This window comes from Pezoporus flaviventris, unplaced genomic scaffold (genome assembly GCF_033815535.1).
Source record: "Pezoporus flaviventris isolate CSIRO_AGI_PZ_B2104156 unplaced genomic scaffold, CSIRO_AGI_Pfla_v1 ptg000015l, whole genome shotgun sequence".
Lineage (NCBI taxonomy): Eukaryota > Metazoa > Chordata > Aves > Psittaciformes > Psittacidae > Pezoporus > Pezoporus flaviventris.
Genome location: NW_026892563.1, coordinates 20,504,161 through 20,528,365, shown reverse-complemented (window position 1 = coordinate 20,528,365; position 24,205 = coordinate 20,504,161). Strand labels below are relative to the sequence as shown.

The following is a 24,205-nucleotide window of genomic DNA, read 5'->3' as shown; positions in this document are numbered from 1 at the left end:
AAAATACCAGCTCATCAGATTGACATAAAATGGATAAGTGTATTTCTGGATGTAGGTCACATTTTGCTTAATCCAACTTCATCATGCATGCCAGTCTTACGTGAGGGTCATGGTGAACCCGGCACAAGGAAACCAGGCACCTTGTTCTGCCTAGGTCAGAATTATTCTTCCGTCGCAGACAGAATTTATCACTGTTGTCATATTTAATTTACGAAAACTCTCATCAGGTACCTTTGATTATCACGATCAAAACAAGTCTATTATCTATGGATGGAGAAGTGGTTTAAAATGTCAGTGAATCTTGAGCTTCAGCTAGTGGGATGCTTTGTTTTCCCTGAATTTCCACAAGACAAGACTTAAGATCTGAATCAGTCCCTTTTATTATCCTTATTCCTTGGACCACTGTCCAAGCCTACTGCTGAGTAGGTTTAGGTCTCAGCAGCTAGAGAAGGAACATATGTTGGCTCCTGATCTTTCTTTAAATGGATTATGACAGGTATGGAAGGGACAGGAGCATCAGAATGCTACTCTTCTGGCTTTAAAGATAAGCATCAGTGAACCTCCATGCTTATGTTGTGACTTTTTCCAGGCTTCTTGATTATCAGGTCAATCTTAACTTTCCACAGGACTGCAATCCTTGAGATATACAGCATCCCCTCTCTGCATCACATCCCTAGTCACGGCTTGTCCTCTATTTCACTCACAGAAGCTGGCCAGAAATTATAATCAGCAATAAACACCAGCAACCTGAAGGAAATGTGGATTTGAATGATAGATTTTTCAATGAAACTAAGTACAGTGGGGCGTGAGGGCTTGTGGCTGGGGAGAAGGAGCCCAGGGAAATATAACTTCCCTAGTTTGATTGTATCCCATAGTGAGAGCTGGTGGAAACTTTCTTTCACTCTGCCAGTCTCTCAGATGTGTCAGCAACCACTACACTTTGCTGTAGTCTCTCACAGATGGGAACGATTGGACCTGATGATCATGAAGGTCTTTTCCAACCTGGTTGATTCCATGACTCCTTGAAGATGGATACACAGTAATAGCATGCCTGTGGCAGACCTCTTAAACATAGGTTCACAGTCTGTCTGTAAGGAGCCCAAATCTATCACACAGCAGGGATGGTTTATCTCCAAGTTCATCACTATGTGCACACACATGTATCAGCTGATTCCCAAACCAACCCAAGCGGATGGTTGATCCCCCAGCCTCCACCTCAGAACAAGAGCACTAACAAATGAGGAACATGCAGAACATATACATCTATTTTAATTTCTAAATCTCAAGAATTTACCTGATGAGGTTTCAGCTGAGGCACAGCAGTGGAGACCACACTATGACAGCACTTTCTTGATGAATGCCCACAAGAACTGTGTTGTTTTTAAACACAGAAATAATGATGATGATAATTGACAAGGGCAGCCTCAGATGATTTCATGAATTCTTGCTATGTGAGGTAGCAGGTACAGAAGCAACCTTATCTCTCAGCTGTCAATGAACGGCAGGTAACCTCATATTGCTTTTATGCATTGGCAAGTAATCAACCACCCCAAGCCCATTACCATAACAAAGCATCTCGCTGCACTGATACTCAGCCTCAAACAAGGGCTCATTGCAAATATACAGATTTATTCCATATTTATGTTCTGCGTATTCCACTGTACAATCTATATAATCTGCTATTGTTCAAGTTTCAGGGCTTATTGGAAGAGCTTGAACTCCACTACACGGTTTACCAGACTCCCAGCCATAGATTATCATTTTGTTTAATTAAGCACAGCCTATTCCTCAGCAGGTTACCACCTGTGTAAGACCAAGGGACATCAGGCATCTAAAAATTAAGCCAGGAAGTATATTTCATCAAAAAGGGTAAAAACAATTTCCCAGTTGAGCGATTGTTCATAAAGGTCCAAATGCAAAGCAGGGGGCTACAGGTACTGAAATCACAAGGCAGCCCATGGAACGTCCGGGCTTTGCTGTTGCACAGATGCCTGTAACACACCCTCCCCGTCTGTTTAAGATGCTCTGCAGTGAAGGAGAACAGAAACCTTTCAGAAAAAAGCAGACATGCTATCAACTTGGTAGCTGGCAACACACAGGGAAAAAGCAAGACATCTCTCAGACCTGAGCTAACCCAGAAAGCAGATGTGGCCATGACTTCTTTTTCCCTTTCCTCTTTCTGAACTTACTGACCACAATTTGATTTTTGGGAAAAAAGAGCAAGACAGTGGAGCTTCACCACAGGCAAAGCTGGGTCCAGGGGGGATCTCAGGATAGGTGTGGCCGGCTGGCCTTCCTCCCTTGCAGAAGAGGTGATGTTTCTCACCAGGGCAGGGATGGCTCTTGCAGAGCCCAGCCTCCCCAGGCAGCCCCTAGCAGTGGTGTTGCAGCAGGGCAGGGGAAGAGCTCTGCTTGGGAAAGGTTTTTCTGCAATCAGCACTCTTCTGAAAAGCTCTTTGGTGAAGTTCTCTGGCAAGCAGCAGTAAAATAAGGATGCAGCCCCAAGGGAACTTGATGGAGCGTGTAAAATAAGGGCAATGAGATGAGCCAGTGGCGAATGTGCTGTGATATAAAAAATAGGGGGCAATTTGGATAAACTGCTGAAAGGTTTTTTTCAGAAAACTACCTGCAATGGGCGCCTTTCCATCGATACAACATGGGATCTATTGAGGGAAATTTGGGGATTGCTTGCCAGCCATGAAAAAATGGTTTTGCGCGTGTTCCTGAAAATGAATGTACTGCAGATGTGCTGCGGGGCTTGAGTTAAAACGGCCAGCTTGGCACTAGTGCACACGAAAGAAGGGCTGAAGTCTCCCCCTGCCCCAGAAGCTTTCCTGCGAGTGAGCAGAGGGGTCAGCTGAAGTCTCAGGCCCGGGGAAAACCAGCATTGCACAGTTCCCACTTCAGCCTCCCTCCTGCAGGCTTCAGCTGTTTAAAATCAGCTGCATTCCCTGGCAGCAGGCCGGTTCGCCTCCATGAGGGAAGCAGTTCCATATGCTGGGCTGACAAAACCCCTCACTTTCTTCAGAAACACCTAAGTCTTTGGCTTTCCTTTTGTTTCTCTTGGCTTTAGTCCATTCTTAGTCACCACTGTGATAGCAATGGCATTCAAAGCCTCTCCTTTCCTACTTTGCAATAAGGACGCAAAATACTAATGGGACAACAGAAATAATGGACATTTTTCAGTTCAAGTGCTGTGTAAATATTGACCATCTAATCTTCACAGCAAACCGGACAAATGTTTCTGCTCCAGTTACTGCCTCCAGCACCTTGATTTACATGATCCCCAAGCCGGAGCTCCCTATATCCTTTTCTGGGCTATTCTCCCAGTTGAGTGACAGCTCTTCAGCACACTGTGTGCTCACTGCTTTAGCTCTTCCCACAGTGAGTCACAGGCACCAGCACCAGCCCTCTGTAGGTCATAAAAAATCACACCATTTTTTGACCATTTTGTTTTTCCCTATCTCTTTCCCTTTTGTAAAGTGAGGGGCTACCACTTCGCATTTCTTTAGTTCTCTGTTTGCTCATCTCTTTTGGCTGGACACCAAAATCATGACAAAGCAGGAGGAGTACTTTTACGTGGATGCACTACAATCCAGGCTTGGACAGGGGCTCTGCTTTTTGGACCTCAGACATTCACAGATTCATAGAACCACAGAATGCCTTGGGTAGGAAGGGACCTTAAAAGCTCATCCAGTTCCAACCCCCCTGCCAGGGGCAGGGACACCTTCCAGTAGGCCACCTTGCTCAAACCCCTGTCCTTGAACACTTCCAGGTATGGGGCAGCCACAATCTCTCTGGACAACTTGTTCCAGTGTCTCACCACCCTCACAATGAAGAATTTCTTCCTGATACCTGACCTAAATCTATCTAACCTAAAGCCTCTTTCAGCTTAAAACCATTCCCCCTTGTCCTGTCACTACATGCCTTTGCAAGACGTCCTTCTCCAGATTTTCTGGAGACCCCTTTAGGTCCTGGCAGGCTGCTGTAAGGTCTCCCCTGAGCCTTCTCTTCTCCGGGCTGAACAAGCCCAACTCTCTCAGCCTGTCTTCATAGGAGAGGTGCTCCAGCACTCAGATCTTCATGGCCTCCTCCTCTGGGACTCATTCCAGCAGGTCCACATCCTTCTTATACTGGGGGCCCCAGAGCTGAACGCAGCACTGCAGGTGGGATCCCATGAGAGCAGAGGGGGAGAATCACCTCCCTTTACCAGCCAGTGATGCTTCTTTTGATGCAGCCCAGTATATAGTTGACTTTGTGGCCTGTAAGTGCACATTGCTGGCTCATGTTGAGCTTCCTACCAATCAACATTGCTGCAGTATAAAAAACAGCACTAGACTGGGTGTATCTATTGGAAAGTAATAATAGAGACCACTTGATGAAAGTTCCTGGTCATTATTTTCTCAAGGTATTTTGTGGAAGCACTGACATTTCACTGAAGCTGAAGAAATACATTTAATTTCACTTAATTCTTTTCTGCAATTTCTGCCTCAGGGTGTTACATATTATTATTGTGTGCTGCTAAGTACCTGTTGTGTTTTATTCCAAGGTGACTGAAATAATTATTTTTTTGAGTTACTAAAGCATTTGGAGAGCTTCCAGGATGAAAGTGAATACAGAAATGCCAAACATCTACTATTCGAATAGATTGCCATCAGTTCTCCATGAACTATCCCATCTAATCCAAAAAACCCACTGTGATTTCACAAAGAGTCTTGAGAACGTTTGCTTTAAATTGAAATACTCTATTTCTGCTATACCAAGAACACTGTTAATATTGATCCAGGTGCTCTACAGAGCAATCTAATCTTTTCATTGTGGCACTATTGAAAATCTGGTCTAGTGCACTGGTAAAACTGCATCTCTCAAAGTTACCAACATTAAAAAAGCAAATTGTTACATTTTTCATTAATTAAAAAAGGCTTATAATAGCATTAATGATCCTTTCGTCAGACTGTGTCATTTAGGTAATGGCAGCCTAACACATTAACTTCCCTTGGCTTCGCCTTGGCCTTCTAAGGCCTCCAACTGATTATTACCTAATTTGTAAAGTCTCCCAAATGGGTCATTAGCTCTTAAATAGATTTCTCCTGCTGTTTGGTATATACCGTGGAAACAGTAGGCTGTCAGAGACATAACTGGTTTCAAAGTAGCTCTTTCTGGGAAAAGAAAAAAAAGAGGTAAAAGAAATGCAAGATTAAATTAAGTTTGTGAAATGCATCAGGGCTTGAAATATCCCTGGAACACGATTAACTAAGACATCACACATTTCCCCCACCCCCCACAGAAGAGGACTGGCATCAGAATGTGTGCAAGCATATGTGCCCTTGTAAGCACCTGCAATTCCTGCTGCTTCCAATCCTTAACAGGCAATCGTGCAACCAAGCAGTCACTTAATGTGCTAAACCAGGAAACCAAGGAGAAAGGCTCAAGGGACCAGATTCTGTGCTTCTGGCATGGTCACCTTCCCTCTCTGCCTCCCCAGCTCAGCCTAGAAACTGTGAACCAAAGGCAGAGCAACCTCAGACCGCAAGAAATCAGCAGCATTTGGCCCAGGATACACTACGCTCACTGACCAAATTTGTGGTAACAGCCGCTGCCAAGTGAGAAAAGAAAAAGTTTGGCCTTTCTCAGCCATAAAATTACATTTTCCTATTTTTTGTTCTTACAATATGATGTAGAGCATTAGACTGAAACAAGTCAGTGTGACTAAGTAAAAACTCTTTGTGCTAACCCACTCATCTGCAAGCTATTCATGTGAAACAGAATAAATGACTACTGGCCAGCAGTATCTGCACTGCAGGAACTTTGAATATGTAGGTGTTAAATAAATTACATGTTTCCACACAAGGAAATAACACTTAAGGTATAATAACACTCCAACTTTTTCAACTAAACTCAACTAATATAACTTCAGTATTAGCAAATGCTTCCATTTGTTTATGCAGCAACTTTTGTTCTATTCTTTCACTTTTATAAGTCTTTCAGACTCCTTCCTCTTCTCTGGCTCTCTCAGGTTTACGTATTTTCAATACAAAATCACCACCTCTTTCTGAAAATAGGCTACTCTGTACTAGTTCTACCTGGTTTGCTGAAAGGGCAATACCCTTTCATGTAATATAAAACACCTTTATGTTTTATGCTGTTAGCAAGGACAGGAGATGTGTCCTTGGAGACTAAAATCACTGCCTGGTATGGCTCCATATATGGAGATCTGCAGAACACTAATTGACCTACTAAATTCAATATCCTCACTAATGTTTTCATAGCAAACAAACAGTTCTCTATCACTATGAAATTCCCAATTTCCTATTTCTATAATTTTCCCATGAAATAAGCCACGTATACATTGTATGTACTCCAGTCACTGACCTTTATATACAATCACTGACCCGCAATACCATCACAGGCAACATGCAATCGTAAAGCTGAAAACAGAGGACTTCATGATCAAATACTTCTAGTTCTTTTCCAGAAATGCCTTTTTATTTAAGAAATCTGCTTTATAACTTGTTCTGACAAATGTCATGGCTGGAGAAATTCTTCCACTAAGGGAAGATTTATGATCTGTAGGAGTTTTCTTTCTCTGTATTTTTCAGGACAGTGGATTCATCAAACACAAAGTGCTCTTTGATTTGTGTGTCTGCATGTTCAGCACAAAGAAATGAAGTACAGGAATGGGAAAAATGACAATACTCTTTATCTACAGGTAACATTTTGGCACAAAATAGCATCTGGTGTGATCAGCTGGAAAGTGCTGAGGTACAAGCACAGAATGATGTGATAGGAACAGGATTCCCGCAGAGAAAATTATGCTTATTCTGTTCTTCATGCTGGCCACCATGTTGGCAGGCACATCAATACCCCAGCAGATGGTTTTGAGTAGGGACTAAAAACATACTGCATGCAGAAGGTTGCCCTTCATGGAAGGATTTCATCTGAGGAACATCCATCTCTTGAGAGGTCAAGGGTACCAGCTGAAATGTCACAGGACATAGCCCACAGCAGCAGAGCAGAAGCAGTTGTAAGGATAACCTAGTTTAGGACTTGTCACACCTGAGCAGCAAAAGAGAAATTACTTCCTTGGAGTCTTCTCCAAGGAACCAGCAGCTCAAAACCTGTGATGCAGCTCAGTCTTCCACTGACTGGGTTACAAATACCTAGGTAGCCAGTGGGCCTCTGATTCAAGGCTCAGTTTGGCCAAGGGTCACAACACAGATCTTCTGTACTTAGACTGGTGAGGACTGAGGCGATTTGCGCTTTCAAGTGGAGTTTCAAGAGGGTAAGGTTAGTCAGCCTGGAAAGGACAAATACCACTATAAAATCTGAGCAAGAACATTCAATAAGGTCTTGTTTACAAGAAAGCCTCTGAATAACTTTTATGTTCAAAGTTATAAAGTTGCTTGAGTGCTTCCTGGAATCAGGACTGAATGCCAAAAATACCAGACTTAGGCTGTCAGCTGACTTCACTGAGATATGGCACCACCTTTTGCAAGCTGCTTTCTTATTCATTAATACACTGATCTACCTGAAGAGAAAATGAGGGCTACACTGGAAAACATCTAAATGAGTTCTGATCTTTGGGAATCAGTAGTAATCTGCAGTCTCTCCCTCTGAAATGGACCTCATACCACAGCTGTCCAGGACTCTAGGTGCCATATTTTTGCCACCTTTCACTGTTTTGGCTGTAGCATTCTCAAACTGTCCAGCCACCCAACTCAAGCTAAGGGTGTTCAGCACTTTTAAATCCTGAAAGAGAACCCCTGTCTTTGTGGTTTGCATATAAAAATGAGAAATATGTTAGTCTTACAACTGAAGGATGATTCTTTACGAGATACTCTCTTCTGAAGTCAAACAGCTGCCCCTGAATTACAGTTAACTTCGTAAGTATACGGAAAATTTTAAGTCATAAGGGTCTGTACTTCATATAGCGGAGGGTAAGTAATTTTGAAGAATATGCATGACAAATGCATAAAAGTATTATTCGGTGACTTACAGTTTTAAAAAGGCCAAGACAACAGTCAAAAGTAGTCTGATGCTCACAGTTTCTATGCTCATCTCTTTGGTTAGGCTGAATATCATTTTTACTGGGAAACAATATGATAAAAGAAGTCTTTATGCAACCCAATTGAAGATAAAAATGTGATGTTTGAGTATTTGGTTTGTGTTTCTTCTCCCACTTGTGAGTGTTCCTGATTCAGTATTTTTAAAAAATCAAAGTATCATTTGCTGATAAAAAGTCATTGTAGCATATTTCCAATGTATACAGTTTTTAATACCAGAGAAATCAGCTATAAATTAGTGTTTCACATATAAAAATGCTCTTTATGTTTTACCTTTCAGACCACAAACTAGTCTCACACTATTTAAAAGTAAAAACCTGCACTTGGTCAAAAAATAATACCCGTCATTTTTGGTTACTGAATAACTCTGATAGCACTTCTCCCTGCAATGTGCTTATCAGGCCAACATGCACAGCTGATCACTGGATATGATCAGTCTGAAGCAGAAATTAAAAATAGCTTCAATCTTTCTTGTTCTTCCTTATTCTCCTCATTTAAAGGAAAGGTGTAACACATACTTGAAGGCAACAGTTGGATGTTCTCCCAGAATAAGCCCCAGCAGCTGCCTCCTGTGCTTTTGAAACAGCTTGTTGAACCATTTGTAGCACTTGCATGTTCTTTCTTGGGAAGACCCTCACTCCTGTGTGCTGTAAGGGGCTGCAGGTGAAGCTAAGCACTGATGCTAAGCACTGCTCATCAGGCACTAACTTGCAGGAACTGTTTCTTTGGTTACGTGTTGTTTCATCATGAAACATGGAAGGTCCAGAGTGATCAGTATTTTTCTCCATCCTGAGCCATGGTGACCCTCCCAGGTTATTTCAACACTTAGCCATATGAGTTGATGCAGACAGCCATATGTGTTGATGCAGACCCCATCATATCTGTCCCTGAGCCGATAATATTTGTCTTAATGGTGCTGGCTGTTTCAACAGGCAGTTAATATCCATGTGAAGCCATGTAGTTATTTCCCTGAATATCCAGGGTATGGAGGGGGTGGGGGATACTGTATCGAAGTCTGTGGGGTTGGAGTATAAGGTGGAGGTAGGTCAACTGGGTACTCCATTTCATATTCATAACTGTATGGTGGTGGAGCCACTGGAATGGGAGAAAGAAGAAGACATAGTTACAAATCTTTTTATTCAGATGCAGGCCCCCGGATATTTTCTAGTTGACATTCAGACTTCCTTACAACAGATGTAAAGTCTCCTAGCTATGCACTTTCTTTGTTTTCAGACTGTCATTAAACAGCCACTTTTGTCAATGTAAGCTCTGCTTAGCTGTGAGCTCACCAGAATGCTGTGCTGGTAACAGTATTTGAGTGGCCATATAGCAGATGACACCAGGATGATGTGGCAGAGCTAAACTTTTTTAGGGGAGGAAGGTTAGGTTTTTATCAGATCCATTCCATTCCATCCCCTTCAGCAGCAACATGGATTTATGTTGTCTCAGTATAACAACATATTTTTTGCTGATCTCCACAGACCTCTCAAACACCCTCTCAAACCCCAGGAGATGTGTGACATGCCATATCATGCCAAACATAACAGCATCACACTTCCCAGAGCAAACGCTGGACATCTTCCTAGGTCTCAGGCCGAGTTAAAACAAAGCTTTTGCCTTGTTCACCCTAAAAGAGACATCTGAGGAGAACCCAGTGTTTGTAAACTGGGTCAGGCAGTTTTGTTAGAGAAACAACAAAAATATTCACAAACAGCTGAAAACATTTTCTCAACTACTTCTACTAAAACTTAGACAAGAAGGATTCGTTACTGCACAGTAAATGCTGCAGAGTGATAGCATGGTAGGAACTGAAGGCTCCATATCAAGACTGCATTAGTTGCTACAAATGTAAAGGTCCAGAGTCTGCTCATGTCTCCACAGATGGAGATACATCCCCTCCCTAGATGCCTCAAGCAGACTGGCAGTGAAATAGCACTTGAGTAGAGAGGAAACAGAAACCTAAGATGTATATGATGGGGGGAAGAGACACAAATCCCATTGTGTCATAGAAAGCACTCCCTGCCCTCTGGAAACCCAGCTTTTGCTGTGGCTGAGGCCAAAGGGCTCCACTTGGCTGCTCCCATCCAAAACAGTTAATGGCAGTGGGGAGGGTTTGTCACAAATCCTGCAGCCAAAGCCAGGTCAGTCATTACTCCAGAATGTTCATGACAGCAGGGAACAGAGAAATCATTTCAGAGCTTCCCCATCCTCTAAAAACTGCTGCTGCTGCTGATAGGAAGAACTGCTCGAACTAATGTTTGCAGCAGGAAGCAGGAGCGTGCAGAGTCAAACTGCCTGGAGGTGGAGACTGGGGTGAGTCATTGCAGGAACAGACTTGGGGAGGAAAAGGCTACAGCCCTGGAATCTTCATTTTGCTCTTGTTCTTACAGCTTGTAGCAACTGTTATTTTCTGAAGTAGCTCTTCAGCAATTCATGGTTGAGAATATTGCAGTTTTCTTTCATTACTCATCTCTCTATGCAAAACAGTATTACAATGATAAGACTGATTATAGATGGTTTTAGTTTAACTGGAAAGTAAGAACATGAGGGAGCAAACAGACACTGACAGCAGTGAATGTGATAAAGGAACTCATAATAAATATTGCATAGCTTGCCTATAAGCATCCATAATGCACCTGGGATTTGCTGCAACCTTTGCAACATGAGGGAATATAAAGGCAGGGATCTCTGAGTGGGATAAGGGAATTTCATCCCTCAAACACCATTGCCTTTTATTACAGTGAACTCGAATTATCCCAAGGCAATCACTCCTGGATTTGTAATTAATAATGCCACTGAAGCAGAGGCACAGCTGCATTGTATAAACACTGTTAGACTGCTTCCAGGGTCAGCTCTCCTCTTCAGCAATGTGGCCACTTTCACATGGTGGGGAGTCCAGACAAATGAGCCTTGCAAGACCCCAGCTGGCTCAGTGCAGATCCACCTTCGGTGCTCCTGTACCCCAGTCACAGACTGATGCAAGCTAACAAGTGTGGTGCAGAACGTGGCTTTGCACAGAGCTACCTCAGGTACAGTGTGATGTACCAATCCCCACTCACTATGGGCACAACTGTGCTGCAGCAGATGCGTGAGGGGCCCTTATTCTCCCCCGTGGTGCTCCAGGGCCTGTGACAGCTGACTAGCTCAGTGCCAGAACTGACTTAGGCTCTGTGCTGAGCCTAAAATTGTGCCTGGTGCTGCCCTCCACCTGAAAAAACATTATGCCAAAACAATTTTAACCCACAGACAAGCCTGCACTGAGCATATTCAACATGCAGCCAACTTTGACCAAGGCACAAGGGACATCTCTGCACCATGCTACAAGTTCCTATCAATCCAGGCATGGTGCAAGGCTGATGCAGAGAACTAGCTGGGATCCAGCACCACATGCCAGGCAGCAGTTCCTCCTGGGACTCACAGCAGAGAACACCCTGCAAAGAAGCCTGTGTGCCTCTGGAGAACTCATGTGGGATCCTGCATCACCCAGCAGGGCTGGTGAGCTCTGGCCAAATACCAGCCAGCTCGGGCTGCATTAGACTTCACATAGCACCACTTGAAGCCTTTGTGCTATGATCCACAGACCTTGTCCAGGTTTTTCCCTCGTTGTGGTATGCTGGGAACCTGTTACATCGGGCAATGAAAGGGAGCTGACTGCACATGAACATGAGCAAATACAAGAACCGGAATACAAAAGAACAACTTGATCCATTGCCAGAGAGCCTCTGGCACAGGAGAAGATCTATCTGCACAGTGCAGCACTGCCCTGAGCGAGGTCCCACTGTGCTACTGCAGGCACCGCAAGCCATACAGCTGTGTGAGTATGGCACCTGGCCAGACCTCATTAGCCCACTGAGTAGCTGAATAAATTCGCCCAGGCAGAATGCTGCACTGACGAGCACTGTGCACGCTGAGCTGTCTTGCGTTTCTCAGCAAGGAGTCATGCCGTTCCCCTCCAGACTGAGAATAGCCTCCTGCTGTATTCACATCCCCTGTTTACTGTGGAGCCATAACTATCCAAAGATACACTATCACGAACACCAGCACTCTAGGAGGGGTGTCATTTTGCTTCCTTACCTGGGTATGTGCTGATAGTGTTGATGTGCGTAGCTCGGATGACCCCTACTCGAGTCCCACGGCTGTTCTTCATGCACATGCAGATACAGATGGCAATCCCAGCAATCACTCCCATTATAAATACAATACCAAAAACGATTCCAGCTATCGCTGTGCCTCTGCAAGGAGAATGAAAACATGCAGTCAGTCTCAGACAACTAATGTTTACAAAACAAAATTCTCTCCCAGAAGCAGCCCCCAGTTGAGAAAAGAAGCGCATTATTGATTACTGGAAGTGCTGCAAATTCTGATCCATCACGGCATCTGAATAGAAGAAAGATCTTTGAGACCAAATTGGCAAACTCTGTCAAAGTTGGTTTTTCAATCGTGCCAGCTCACTATGCCAATTTACCATATATTAAATCCTCCCATTCTAGGGCCATCTGAATTTAACAACTTTTAAATATTATTGAGAATAATTTCTTCCCTTTCCCCTCATCACACAAGACTTTTTTTTTTTTCTCCCTAAAAGCATTGCTATGATTTTCTTTTGAAAAGAAAGAGTAAGTTATCCCCAGTAATATATTCCAGAAGCATCCTGAAGCGCCTGCATGCTGTGCTTCCACAGGAAAGCTTTTGCCATTGTTTTATCTTAGGTCAAAAAGTCCTTCTGCTGTGCTTCTGAGCCTGCACATTAAGGAGAGCCTCCTCTTCTTTAAGATGAGCAGCAAGAAGCAAAGCAAATGCCTGCTCTTCCACACATCTGCTGCTGCAGCTGGCACAAGTATTTGAGACTTAAATGATTTCTTTTAAAAAGGTCCAGAGGAAAGAATTTAGCTCATCCCTTGAAGTAATGAATCAGACCTTCCTTGAAATTATATAGAGAGGAAAGAAAGCCTTATTGCATGGATACATGGGAGAAAAACCTCACCAAGAGGCACTGAAGAGCTCCCAATAATACTGAGGGCAAAATCATCCTTTCTGATGAACCCTAGTTCGCTCAGCTTTGTTGTCAGGTACAGGCAATGAAGCATAAGTTACATGAAAGATGGTATTTACAGCCTACCCTTTTATGAAAAAAAAAACAGTGACTTGCCAGAATATTCTTACTCTGTGCATGTCTTCATCTTCCAGCAAAGGCTTCAAATAGCAACCTTGATGGCATCTTTTTTACTGGACATTTTAATTAATCCAAACTGACAGTCTGTTAACATGCATAAACTCCACTAGGAAGCACTTCCCCATAGACGTGTGGGAACACATAGCAGGCCTGAGTTTCAAACTGCTGCCTTACACCGCACTGGCTGCCACAAAGTCAGCAAGGGTCAGAGGGGACTCAATATTTGAAAAATCAGACGTTCTGCTCAGGAACCTAAATATGAGTTTAAGAGCTTGTTTTTAGGCCCCAACTGCATTCAGGAACTTGGCCAAGATTTGCAGTACAATTATGGAACTGCACAGCATAAATAAACATAGACAATTTGCTGTCTTACTAAAATACACTGCCAGGGAGCTAAACTGCTCTCTGCTGTTATGTAGCAATGAATGAGGAGTGTGCAGGGAGAGCAAACCTGTTAATATTTTGCAGAATATATAAAGGCCTAATTTGCAAAACCCTTTGTCATGGCAGCAAGCACCTGGCCATAAAACCAGTAGCTCAAAACACTGATGTGACCAAGTGCTTTGGTATTAACCACCATGAGTAACAGAGAAACTGCATTACAGAGTTGCAGGGAACTGTGACACTGAAACGATCCCTCTCCCAGGTGGAAGAAGCAGGACCAGCCACTGTTGACTACTGGCCTCAAGCCCTGCATTAGATTTCTGCTTTTTACACAGTCCACTGCTGCCCAGCTCCTGCATCCCAAGTATGTTCTGCCTGCGCGATCTGCTCAAATCCAGACACCACAAAGGTTTCTAGCACTTCCGACCAGCTGCATCCTGAGGAAAACCCAACCTTCATCCTAAGGGCTGACAGAAGTGGGTAACACACAACATGTGTTACCTTTCCACTGCTAGCTTACAACTTCTATATGAATAAAGCCCATTTTAAACACAGTTTAAATAGAGTTTGTCTCAGCAAAAGTATCCCATTCATTCCAGAAGTGGTCAGCCACATGCCATTTGCTCATCTGCCCTGAGCGATGGGTTGCACTCTTCGTGTGCCAGTGCCTACCAGACACCCCAGCCTCACACCCAAGCCCACTCTACCCTCCATGAACAGTAACTGCTCCAAAGCAATATTGCTCCACTAGTTTAAATGATGATTCTGTGATACTTTACATAAGAAGTAAAAGTATTCATAAGGAAAGGAAAAAAAGATTACAAAAGGTCTGATACCATCTTCAAAAGAAGTTTCCACCTTTCCTGAGATATTAAGCAGATAATTATAGACTTGCCAGCTTGCTTTGGGTAATAATGCCAAGATCTGAAGGACTCACTTGCAGTCCTACAGCTTTTCCTATTGACCCCTTGGAGCTGTTGGTTGACTGGTGCTTTGCTGTCTCTGCAAAGAGAAGTGGCAGAGCAAGTCAAAGCTGTAGAAAACCCCTCTGTATCTGCCTGTACCTGAAAGTCAGAAAGGGCTAAATCCACTGGCAAAACTTCAAAGTTGGAAAAGGCCTCTCAGACTAGATGCAACCACACTGGAAAGCAAAAATCCACTTCTAGCCAGACTAGCAAACCTAGGTCAGCAAGCAAAACATGGAATATCCACTATATCCTTGCTGATCCCCTGTGTAGCTCCTCCTGGTATAGCCATGAACCAGAAACAAAAATGGTCACTGAGGAAAGCTTTGCTGACAAAACTGGTTAGTGCAAGTCTTGCTCACAGCTCTGAAATCAGGAAAAGAAGTGGTTTAAATAGCCAGATCCACCGCTGCTTGTGGATTCAGGTTTTCACACTGCAGTGGTAAATTTAGACCCCCTGTGGATGGTTATGCAAGGACAGCCTGAGATATGGAGCAGAAGATGTAGGTCACTTTTAAAATTCTTTTACAGCCTGAGTACCAGCAGAAAGGTGCTTGCTGGTCTCGGTGGGCTTCAGATCAGACCCAATGCCACACACGTGAAATTGTTCCAGGAATCAAGTGGTTGAGTTGAAAAGGATCTGTCTGAGAGGACTGCAAGAGATGTACTCTCCTGAACATATATAATGCTGTACCACTTTCTGACAGTGAGTTAAAACATAAACTCAACATAATTCAGAGACCTGCGGCTCTTGCCACTCACAATGGCTCTCAATAAACCCACGAGCACTCTGCCTCTAAACATCAGGCTGCACCTTCTCAGCACTAAATCCTGGCAGCACAATAGTCACGCAGCACCTGTTGTGGCCACACAGCACAAAAATAAATGCTTGTTCTTACCGTGGAAAGCTGACGGTATGACTAGAAGGTATGGAGAAAAATAAGCATGCATATTTTACAAAATGGTGAAGTTTCTCTTCATGCTAGTGGGTAATTTTTGAAAATAAATACCCCATTAACTAAGTATTCCTTGGCTTATATTTAAAGATGCTTGCTTTGCCTCTCTCTCACTGACATTTTATACCTCTGCATAGACACACAGAGGATAGAGATTTTTTACGCTATCACCACCACAGAGCTGTTCAAGGAAAAGTGCCTAAGAGAAAAAGGACACTATAAAGCAAAAGAAGACCTAGAAACCACACAGCAGAGTCACATAGCAACTAGGAAGTTAGAAATAAAGGATAAACTTTGAAATGGAGCAACCTGAAGGAAAACATTATGCAAAGTCTTTTACAGAAACAAAGCCAATGAAGGGAAAAAGACTGCTACAGAAAAACGATGCAGAGAAAAGTAAAGATGGAGAGGGGGAGAAGTAATTTTAAAGCTGCGGAAGTGTCAAGAGACATTGTCAAGGTAAAAATCAGATATTCAAAGCAGCAGCTTTCCACCAGCTTTTAGCAACATCCTGCTGGAAAGCGTACAAATCTCATTCACAGTTTAACATTTCTGACCCAGCAGAACCCAGTGCAGGGGATCAGGCCTTTTGCTGGTGCCACCAAGGCCCTGGCAATGCTGGAGCAGGGCAGAGCTCTAACTGCTCCTGGACTTGGTGCAGCTGAGGTGCTTGGGGTCAGATAACCCGTCCCTTGGGGGATCTAGTAACCTGGGTGTTTTACACAAGCGGCAGAGGTGTCACCAGTGATTACTCCATCCTATGACAGAGTTGAGATAGCTGGAGAAAAGGTGAGAGACTGAAGAGCAGCCCTGATCCTTTGCGTTTTAATGAGTGGGAATGGAGTTCATTTAGTGCCCCTTTCCCCTCCATAAGGCTGCTACTTCAGGAGTTAGGCAAGCAAAGTGGATGGCAAACTTGCCCAAGATGAATACCACTTCCATGGTCTTCTGCACTTTGCAGACAATGGATCTCAGGGGCCTAAAATTCTTATGGCTCAATAGGATAGTGTTTCCTGAAGGAAGAATGATTACTGGGCAGGCAACTTTTAAATGCATTACCAACATTTGGGAGCCAGGCATACATGGCAGGCACTGCTGTATAGCAAGGACTTTGTTGGCCTCTGTTTTTCCTTTTTGAGTTCTGCCTTAACTTCATATGTGGAGCATAAAACTTTGTCATGGAGCCTGGTTTATTAGTACAGAAATAACTACAAAGAAAAGAAAAAACCTTTCAGACAGCTTTTTCAGAAAGCACACAGACCGCAGTGCAAAATGTGATAAGCCCCATCGCCACTGAGACCGTCACTCCTGAGGCTTCCTATTTGCCCCTGCTTTCCACCCAGGGATCTTCAGCAAAGTGCATGTCCCAAACACCCCACATCACTGCAGCCAAGGAATGCTATGCAGGATGGCCCCTCCAGCCTTCTCCTGCCTCTGAAGTGAGCTCAGGACTGGCTCCAGTTATGGGTCAGGGCAAACCAGCTGAAGCACAGAGGGGGAGATGCTCACCAACCCAGCCAAGCTGCATCACAGACCTCCAGCCACATGCTTCCATCCCAGTGCTGCTTCAATCTCCACCCAAACCCCTCCTGCTGAAACTTGGAATGCTCTCCTTCCCCAATGTTTGCACTCATTCCTCCACGCTTGCACCTACTCAGTGTGCCAGGACAGCCCCAGCTGCTGGCACTGTTCTCCTCCAAGGAAGCCATGGGGACAGTTACCATTTGCACATCCTCCCGTATCATCATCTGGCAGCACCCCTTGCCCACGGGTGCCTTGGAGGCAGCGGATGCTGCCTGGCACTCTGCTGGCTGTCCCCACACCCCTGACTCCTCAGCTTTGTGTGACCCTCACACCCCTGCCCTTTCTGCATTTGTTGTCCTTCACAAGCAGGTAGTTTCTCTTGATTCCTACTTTAGCCTTTCCCCTCTCTGGAACACCTTTAAAGGCTGGATAAGCTACTAGGGGCATGCAGTCCAAAGATGCCTTGGGAAGAGCATAAGGAAGCTTTCCTGGCCTTCTCCAATGATCCACAGCTCAGTAACTTTCTGACCCAGACAGGTTTGTTTGGTTTTTAACTGTATCACTCAGTGAATTTCTCCTCTGCAAACCTGCCCTGCCTCATCCTGAGCTCATGTAAATTTTAGCATCCACAGCCTCATGTAGCAAAGAGCTCCCAGCTTAATTATGTATCTGAGCAACTGTCTTCTCTGGTCTATCCTGAATTGAACGCGATTTTACAGACCTTTAGCATCACACCCGGCAGGAGCCTCAGTCCTATTTGGCTGTTCTGTGTACAGGGAATGTTTCATGACTCTAATCACCCTGGCCAGCCCTCCTTGCACTTTTTCTCATCCTCTTCTGTTGTTTTCTGAGAGCTGCAGCAGAAGCACACAGAACACAGGCACAGTAACATTCACTGTTTTCTTCTCTGTTTTCCTCTCAAATAACCCACGGTATTAGATCCATTTCTGCTTGACTGTCACATAGCTGGAACTAAGGTTTTATGGCACTATTTACCATAATACCAAGCTTCATTTCTGAGATATGTCAGCGCAGAGCCCATCACTTCATGTGGGAGTTTGGGTTGTTTCTCCCTGTATGCATTATGTAGCATTTATAGGCTGTGCCTTGGTGACTCATACCTCTACCAGAGGACACAGGCTAAAGCTAGCACACGTGAACTTAAGCCGCTATCTTTTCCAAAGCCCAGCACACTCTGTAATACAGCATCAACTTAGAAACAAGAATTGCAGAATTGACAGAGCTCCACACCAGAGATGTGTGTACACTGGCATAAAGGTCTTTGCTCACGCTAGCAATTTTACAGCAATCTGACCAAGTATGGCAAGAAGTTGTTACAAGCATGTGAAGATCAGTATTCCCACTCTGCCTGTGCTGTATTTCATTATCATATTAGTGCAAGGAAGACATGCCATTCCCAGTCTTCACTTTGCACAGCTGATCTCTTCCACCTTGTCTTTCCTAATGTCCAGTACTTTTTAGTTCTCCAGTTAATTTATTGCCAATCTGGCACTGCACCTCTAGAATCGTATTAATAATGCATGCAACACATTTTGGAATATTATTGCTAATACTAATAAATACTCCTTAATTTTCCCCTTTCCGGGCATTCAAAAAGAAGTTGGTAAGGGATTTTTTTTAAAACTCATTCTCTGAGACAAAACAATATTTAAAAAATCAATGAGCTTTGATGATCTGATCCAGACACTGACATTTTTAAAAACATACTCTTTGGACTCTTCGTCACACTTGATGTTACTTGGAAGGAGGAGGTGTTGGGCTATTTATTTAATTTGGTTGGCAAGCCCTGTTTTACTTGGACTGACAGCAGAAGTCAGCAGGGTCATGCACTGTTTCCTCTGCCCCTGAGGGAGCAAGCAGACCCATTCTGGGGGTTGTCCCTTTGTTTTCATAAGGAAAAAAACCACATAATGAATGATCTGTGAATGATCTGAAAATGACAGTGACTGTCCAGGGCATTTTGGCTTTAAAGCTGGGGTACCTTGAGAACTCCATGTCAAAATCTGATGAAGGAGTGCCTGAATCAGCTGCGGTGCTCCACAGCTGAACCAGAAGCCTTCTCACCAGTTTTACAGCCCTGGAACACAGATACCAGGGTAGTATGGACTGAAAAGCCATCCAAGTCAAGAATCAGTTAAATAGCCAGCTAGCTGCTGCCTCCTGTTTAAAATTAAATACTCAGTTTACAGAGTAGCAACTCACATGGACCAGGCTTGTCTTTGAGGCGCTCCTTTGCAAGTTGCACTTAGACAAAATTCCAACTAGTACTTCCTTTAAATACTGTCGTGGTTTAAACCCAGTCAGGTAACTCGTTCGCTCACTTCTCCCCCTTTCTTGCCCTCCCCCTACTCCCGGAGGGACGGAGAGGAGAATCGAAGAGAATGCAACTCCCACGGGTTGAGATAAGAACAGTTTAGTAACTAAGGTATAACACAAATCACTATTGCTACCACCAATAATAACAATGATAAAGGAAATAACAAGGGAGGAGAATACAACACCTCAGCACCACCTGACATAACTTGCTCCCCTCAGCCCGACCAAGCACCGACCGATACCTCCTCCTACCCTGCAGTCTCCCAGCCCTTCCGGCTAACTCCCAGTTACGTCCTGGGCATGACGTGCTGTGGTATGGAATAGCTCTTTGGTCAGTTTGGGTCAGGTGTCCTGTCTCTGCTTCCTCCCAGCTTCCCCTCCTCCCCGGCAGAGCATGAGGCTCACAAAGTCCTTGGCCAAACCAAAACATCCTTTTATCAGCCCTGCTCCCGAGCCGAAAGTCAAAACACCGCACTGCACCAGCCACCAAGAAGGAGAAAAAATGACCGCTACCGCTGAACCCAGGACAAATACACTTTTTACTGCAAGGAGGAAGGAGATGACTGCCTGCTTCCGTAAACAAATCCCTCCTGCCTGTTAAAACTGGGTACAGACTGTACTTGGACAGTACTCTCCTTCTTTTCCTCCTACTCAGTTGTATTTAAGGTGTGTTGTCAAATTCCTTCCAAATGGTTTCCTCTGTGCCGTTCCCTCTCTACCTTGTTACGTTTGCAGGATTATTAACTCAAGCACCAAAACGTCCTGAGTACCACCTGTACAATGAAAAGGTAGTGGGTAATCATCCCAGTTCCTGACCTCCCTCCTGCCAGCTCCATGTGGACAGGTCAGCACTTTGCTCCATATTGTTAAGATAGGTAATCCTACAAAGGGTTAAAAGACAGTACTTTCTGCCTTTTAGTATTACCAGTGCCTGAGCAATAGGGTATCTTCTACAGCTTGTTAGACGGCTGCTGAGCCACTGAAGCGTAACTGTGGCACACTTGCAAAACCAGAGAGAAAATCATATAAACTGCAAACCAAAAGGATATGTAATTACAGCTTGCTCTGGTTTGGGCTATCAGCAGAAGGGTTTTTCAGCCAATTTGCCTTTTGAGAAATACACAGACATTTTGTGCTTACTTCCTTTATGCTAAACCATATGCTTTTCTCCCCACCACGCTGCTCAGACGCTGCTTGGCCACTAGTGCTGCAAAGTGCTTCAAAAGAAGTGATCCTGGAAAGGCCAACGTTGCTCCTCCAGTAGAGGGAGAGTAAAGAAAGCGAGCTCTTCCTCTAGCTGGTTCCCAAACTGCTTTCCCCACCTATGTACAAGGCTGAGATCCCGCTGCTGCCCTAGACAGACCAGGGAGAGAGAGGGATGGCATTGCTCCCACCCTGCTTAAGACTAAGTACACAGCTGGCTCAGAAATAATTTTATGGACAGAGGAAATGATGCATGAAATATACCTGGGAGGTTCATGCCGCAATATAGCAAGCACAATACTTAATACGCAGTGGTGTTATTAATTGATCATGGCTAAGCAAAGATATTTTTATCAGTCCCAGCCTGTCCAGCATTTTCACCAGACTAATATCGTGCATGCATGTGGATGCTGGTTTTGAAACACTGAGTCTGTCTGACAGTTAAAAAAATTCAGCACATTACCAGAATATGAAAAAAAACCCAAACCCTACAATGCATTTTTAAATTGAAATGAGATTTCAAACAAGTCACAAATACAGAAGTAATGGGGGCAAGCTGGTTTTGGGGGTTTTTTGACCTTTCATGTGAAAGAATTCTGATTAAAATACTGCAAGGTTTCCACTTGCCACTTTCTACACTCATGCTCTCTTGCTGCTTCTCTTTGTTTTGCAGCAGCTCCTCTTGCCCCACCTTTCCCTCTCAGACATCCTGTGCTGTTCCCTGCAGTCATGACCTTCCCTTGCTCTGTAATGTGTTTCACATGCTTCCCTGGAAAGGAAACAGAAGCCATAATGCAATTTCCACTTTCCAAAATGTTCCTCATTGTGCTCCCGAATCCAAAGCCAACCTGATGTTGACTTAAATAGAAAGTTACAGCACAAATGTACCTAATGTAGCCTTTGCTTTAATTCAGGGAATTTTATTATTTTTATGCTTGCAGCTTGCACTGCTGGCTGAGCCTTCCATTTAAAACACTTTCTGAATCGACAGCAATGGGAGATGCTGAAACTGCTGCTCAACTTCCAGCACTTTAAGCATTGAAGTACAAGGTCAGGACAATACAATAGGCTTCCAATAAGACTACAGGGTTAGTAACCCCTAGTAATAGCTCATTTCTGGCAGCCAGGTAACTGAGTATAAACACTTAGGAGAATCCCAGGAATACTGTCTTTCTGGTAATTCTTAACAAACTCTTCCTGACCGTGATTTTATTTACACCAGCTTCTTCAAATGCTTGGTTTTGCACACTCCATGAGTTCAGCTCAGAAGAATCCTACAGCTCTCTTCTGGGAAGCTCTTGCTGTAGAAGCCTGACTTACTATTGTGACCTCTTGCCTGTCACATCTCTGAGCTATCGACAGTCAAACCTGCCTAGTTCTACCCAGGCAGATTTTTACCCAGCCTTGCCAGAAAGGCTGACAGTTCAGCCCCTTTTATTATGGATGCTGCCTGCTTTGTGCCTGTAGCAAATCTCACAGCCAGACATGCGTGATGCGTTTTTGATGTGCCAGAGAACACTCTGCTGGGCTGTTTTTTGCCCAGTGAAACAAGTGTGTAGATACTAAGGGAAAATGCCAACAGATGGGGCTCTTAACTCTTGCTCTGGGAGGCAGGGTGGAGGTGACCCGCAGATTGATTCATTTCAAGAGAAAGAACTGTAATGGCTGTAATTAAAAGGAGCATTTCCTCACAATTTCCAAGGCAATGCACTAAACAGAGAGGTAAATGCTAGATACAGAAACCAAAGGAGCGCTCTGCCACACTCCAGGACGTCTTCTGGGCCCTCCCTTCATTTTCTCGCTGTTCGCCTTCATGTCCATCTTCACAGTTTCACGCCACTAAGCCTGTTCCTATCAACTTCACTTGCACAGGTTTGCACAGTGAAGGCTGGTCCTTACTGTATTCAGTATTTTCCACATAAGACTGTCTCCTCAACAGCCTTCTGTGTGCCACCTAGCCACTACCCCGTGCACTGTGGCATGAGTGTAGCTGCTGGCAGAGCTGTGAGATGACGACCACACTTCCTTTAACTGGAACTAAGAAACCAGTGAAACAGAATTAACTGGTTTTTGGCAAAACTCCCTCTACTTCTTAACATGACAATCACGCATTTTGATTGTAGTTTGTAAAAAATGGCAACAAAACCAACAACAAAAATAGTAGTAGCACTCTCAGTGTTCCATTTGGGTGGGAGGGTGCAAGGCATGAGGGTGACTTTCCTCAGCTGTTAAGAACTGGAACCTGATCCATGGATAAGTCATCCTCAAGGCATTTCACAGAAGTGCTCCTGCTGGCACAGCAGAGACCAGAGCTGGGTGGCTCAGGAGGGCAGCACTGGAAAAGACTTCCCCATTGCTTGAGGCAGCACAAGCTCAAGCTCATACTAAACTCAACTGACCATGTATCCCTGGCAGAAACTCAGTGAGTAAAACAAAGTAGAAACACATTATTTTCCTGCCAGTTAAATATTTTCCAGGAAAGGGTTGTCCTTGAGATGCAAATGCCATTGAATATAACTTTAAGACAATTTTATTGTTTTGTTTGCTAATGAGAAACCTGTTTGTATTATGTAACTGTGGCTCTTCTAGGCTGCAACTCTGGACGTTCTAGGTTCCCACAGGGGCTCCCAAAGAGGCCACGGTTCAAGCACTAAGGTTCAAAATACTCTAATGGAGGCAGAAGCCCAAACTTGGTTATCTTGCATTCAGTCCATGCATCATATAAATTTGCATATGGCTGACTAAAGTACTCCTTCCCAATTACGGAACAGTTGATGCCAAGAGAAACATTTATTTCCTTTTTGGTAGTCAGTTCTGAAGACAGAAGTAGCCTCAATGCCAACCTAGTAGCTTATGTGGATCGCTAAATAAGATGTATTTTTAATATTGAAAGATTTCTGCCTAGATGCAATGTAGCCCCTAAAACCACTGGGTGAATCACTGCAAAGAAGTCCACAAACTGAACTGGAAAAGCATCGTAGAGACCCTCATCCCATAAATGCTCCCTGCTCATAACGTCCATTTTTCAGGAGTCCATCATTCTCCTTCAAGGACGATCGCAGATCTACCTCTGGCATCCTAGGATATATCCTCATCATCTATTTAAAAGTTGCATGGGACCCCAGATCATCTGGAGTAACTTCTTTTCAGGAATGCACTGTTTCTTCATGAATTGCATCTCTGAAACAAGCTCTGTCTCAGGAGAGATCCGCAGACACTTGAACACAGCAATACCAGGAATGCAAACTGTATTTGTTCACATCACTGGAAAATCATCCCAAGAGCATAATCAGATTGCAGGCCTTGACGCCCCCCCCCCCCCCCCCCCCCCCCGCACCTTCAGGGAAGCGCAGAAAATGCTCCTGTTCCTTGTAATGGAATGTCATGTGGACACCAGCACCATGAGGGAAGAAGCATGGTGACCCACTTGCTGAGACAGTGTTAGTGCTGGTGCTGGTTACCTGGTGACTACATCTGCAACTGGAAACCAGCTTTGACAGTGAAAAGCCAAGCCCTTTCCAGTTCCTGCAGAATTCGTTGCACATCACAAGCAATTTGTGATCCTTTCCTAACTAAAATTGATATTTCAGTTGTACTCTG

General features: G+C 44.1%; 1 protein-coding gene across 2 annotated transcripts in view; it reads right to left on the bottom strand.

Annotated features, from left to right (window-relative positions):
- Positions 1-8,918: 8,918 nt before the first annotated feature.
- Positions 8,919-24,205, bottom strand: part of CYYR1 (cysteine and tyrosine rich 1) — a 54,311-nt gene continuing 39,024 nt past the window's right edge. For both annotated transcript variants that reach the window (XM_061453754.1, XM_061453753.1), the window contains exons 3-4: positions 12,138-12,295; positions 8,919-9,158 (exon numbers count right to left, since the gene is read on the bottom strand). In XM_061453754.1, the coding sequence (XP_061309738.1) occupies positions 9,025-9,158; positions 12,138-12,295 (292 nt within the window). In that variant the 3' untranslated portion in view covers positions 8,919-9,024. The remainder of the gene's footprint in view (positions 9,159-12,137; positions 12,296-24,205) is intronic.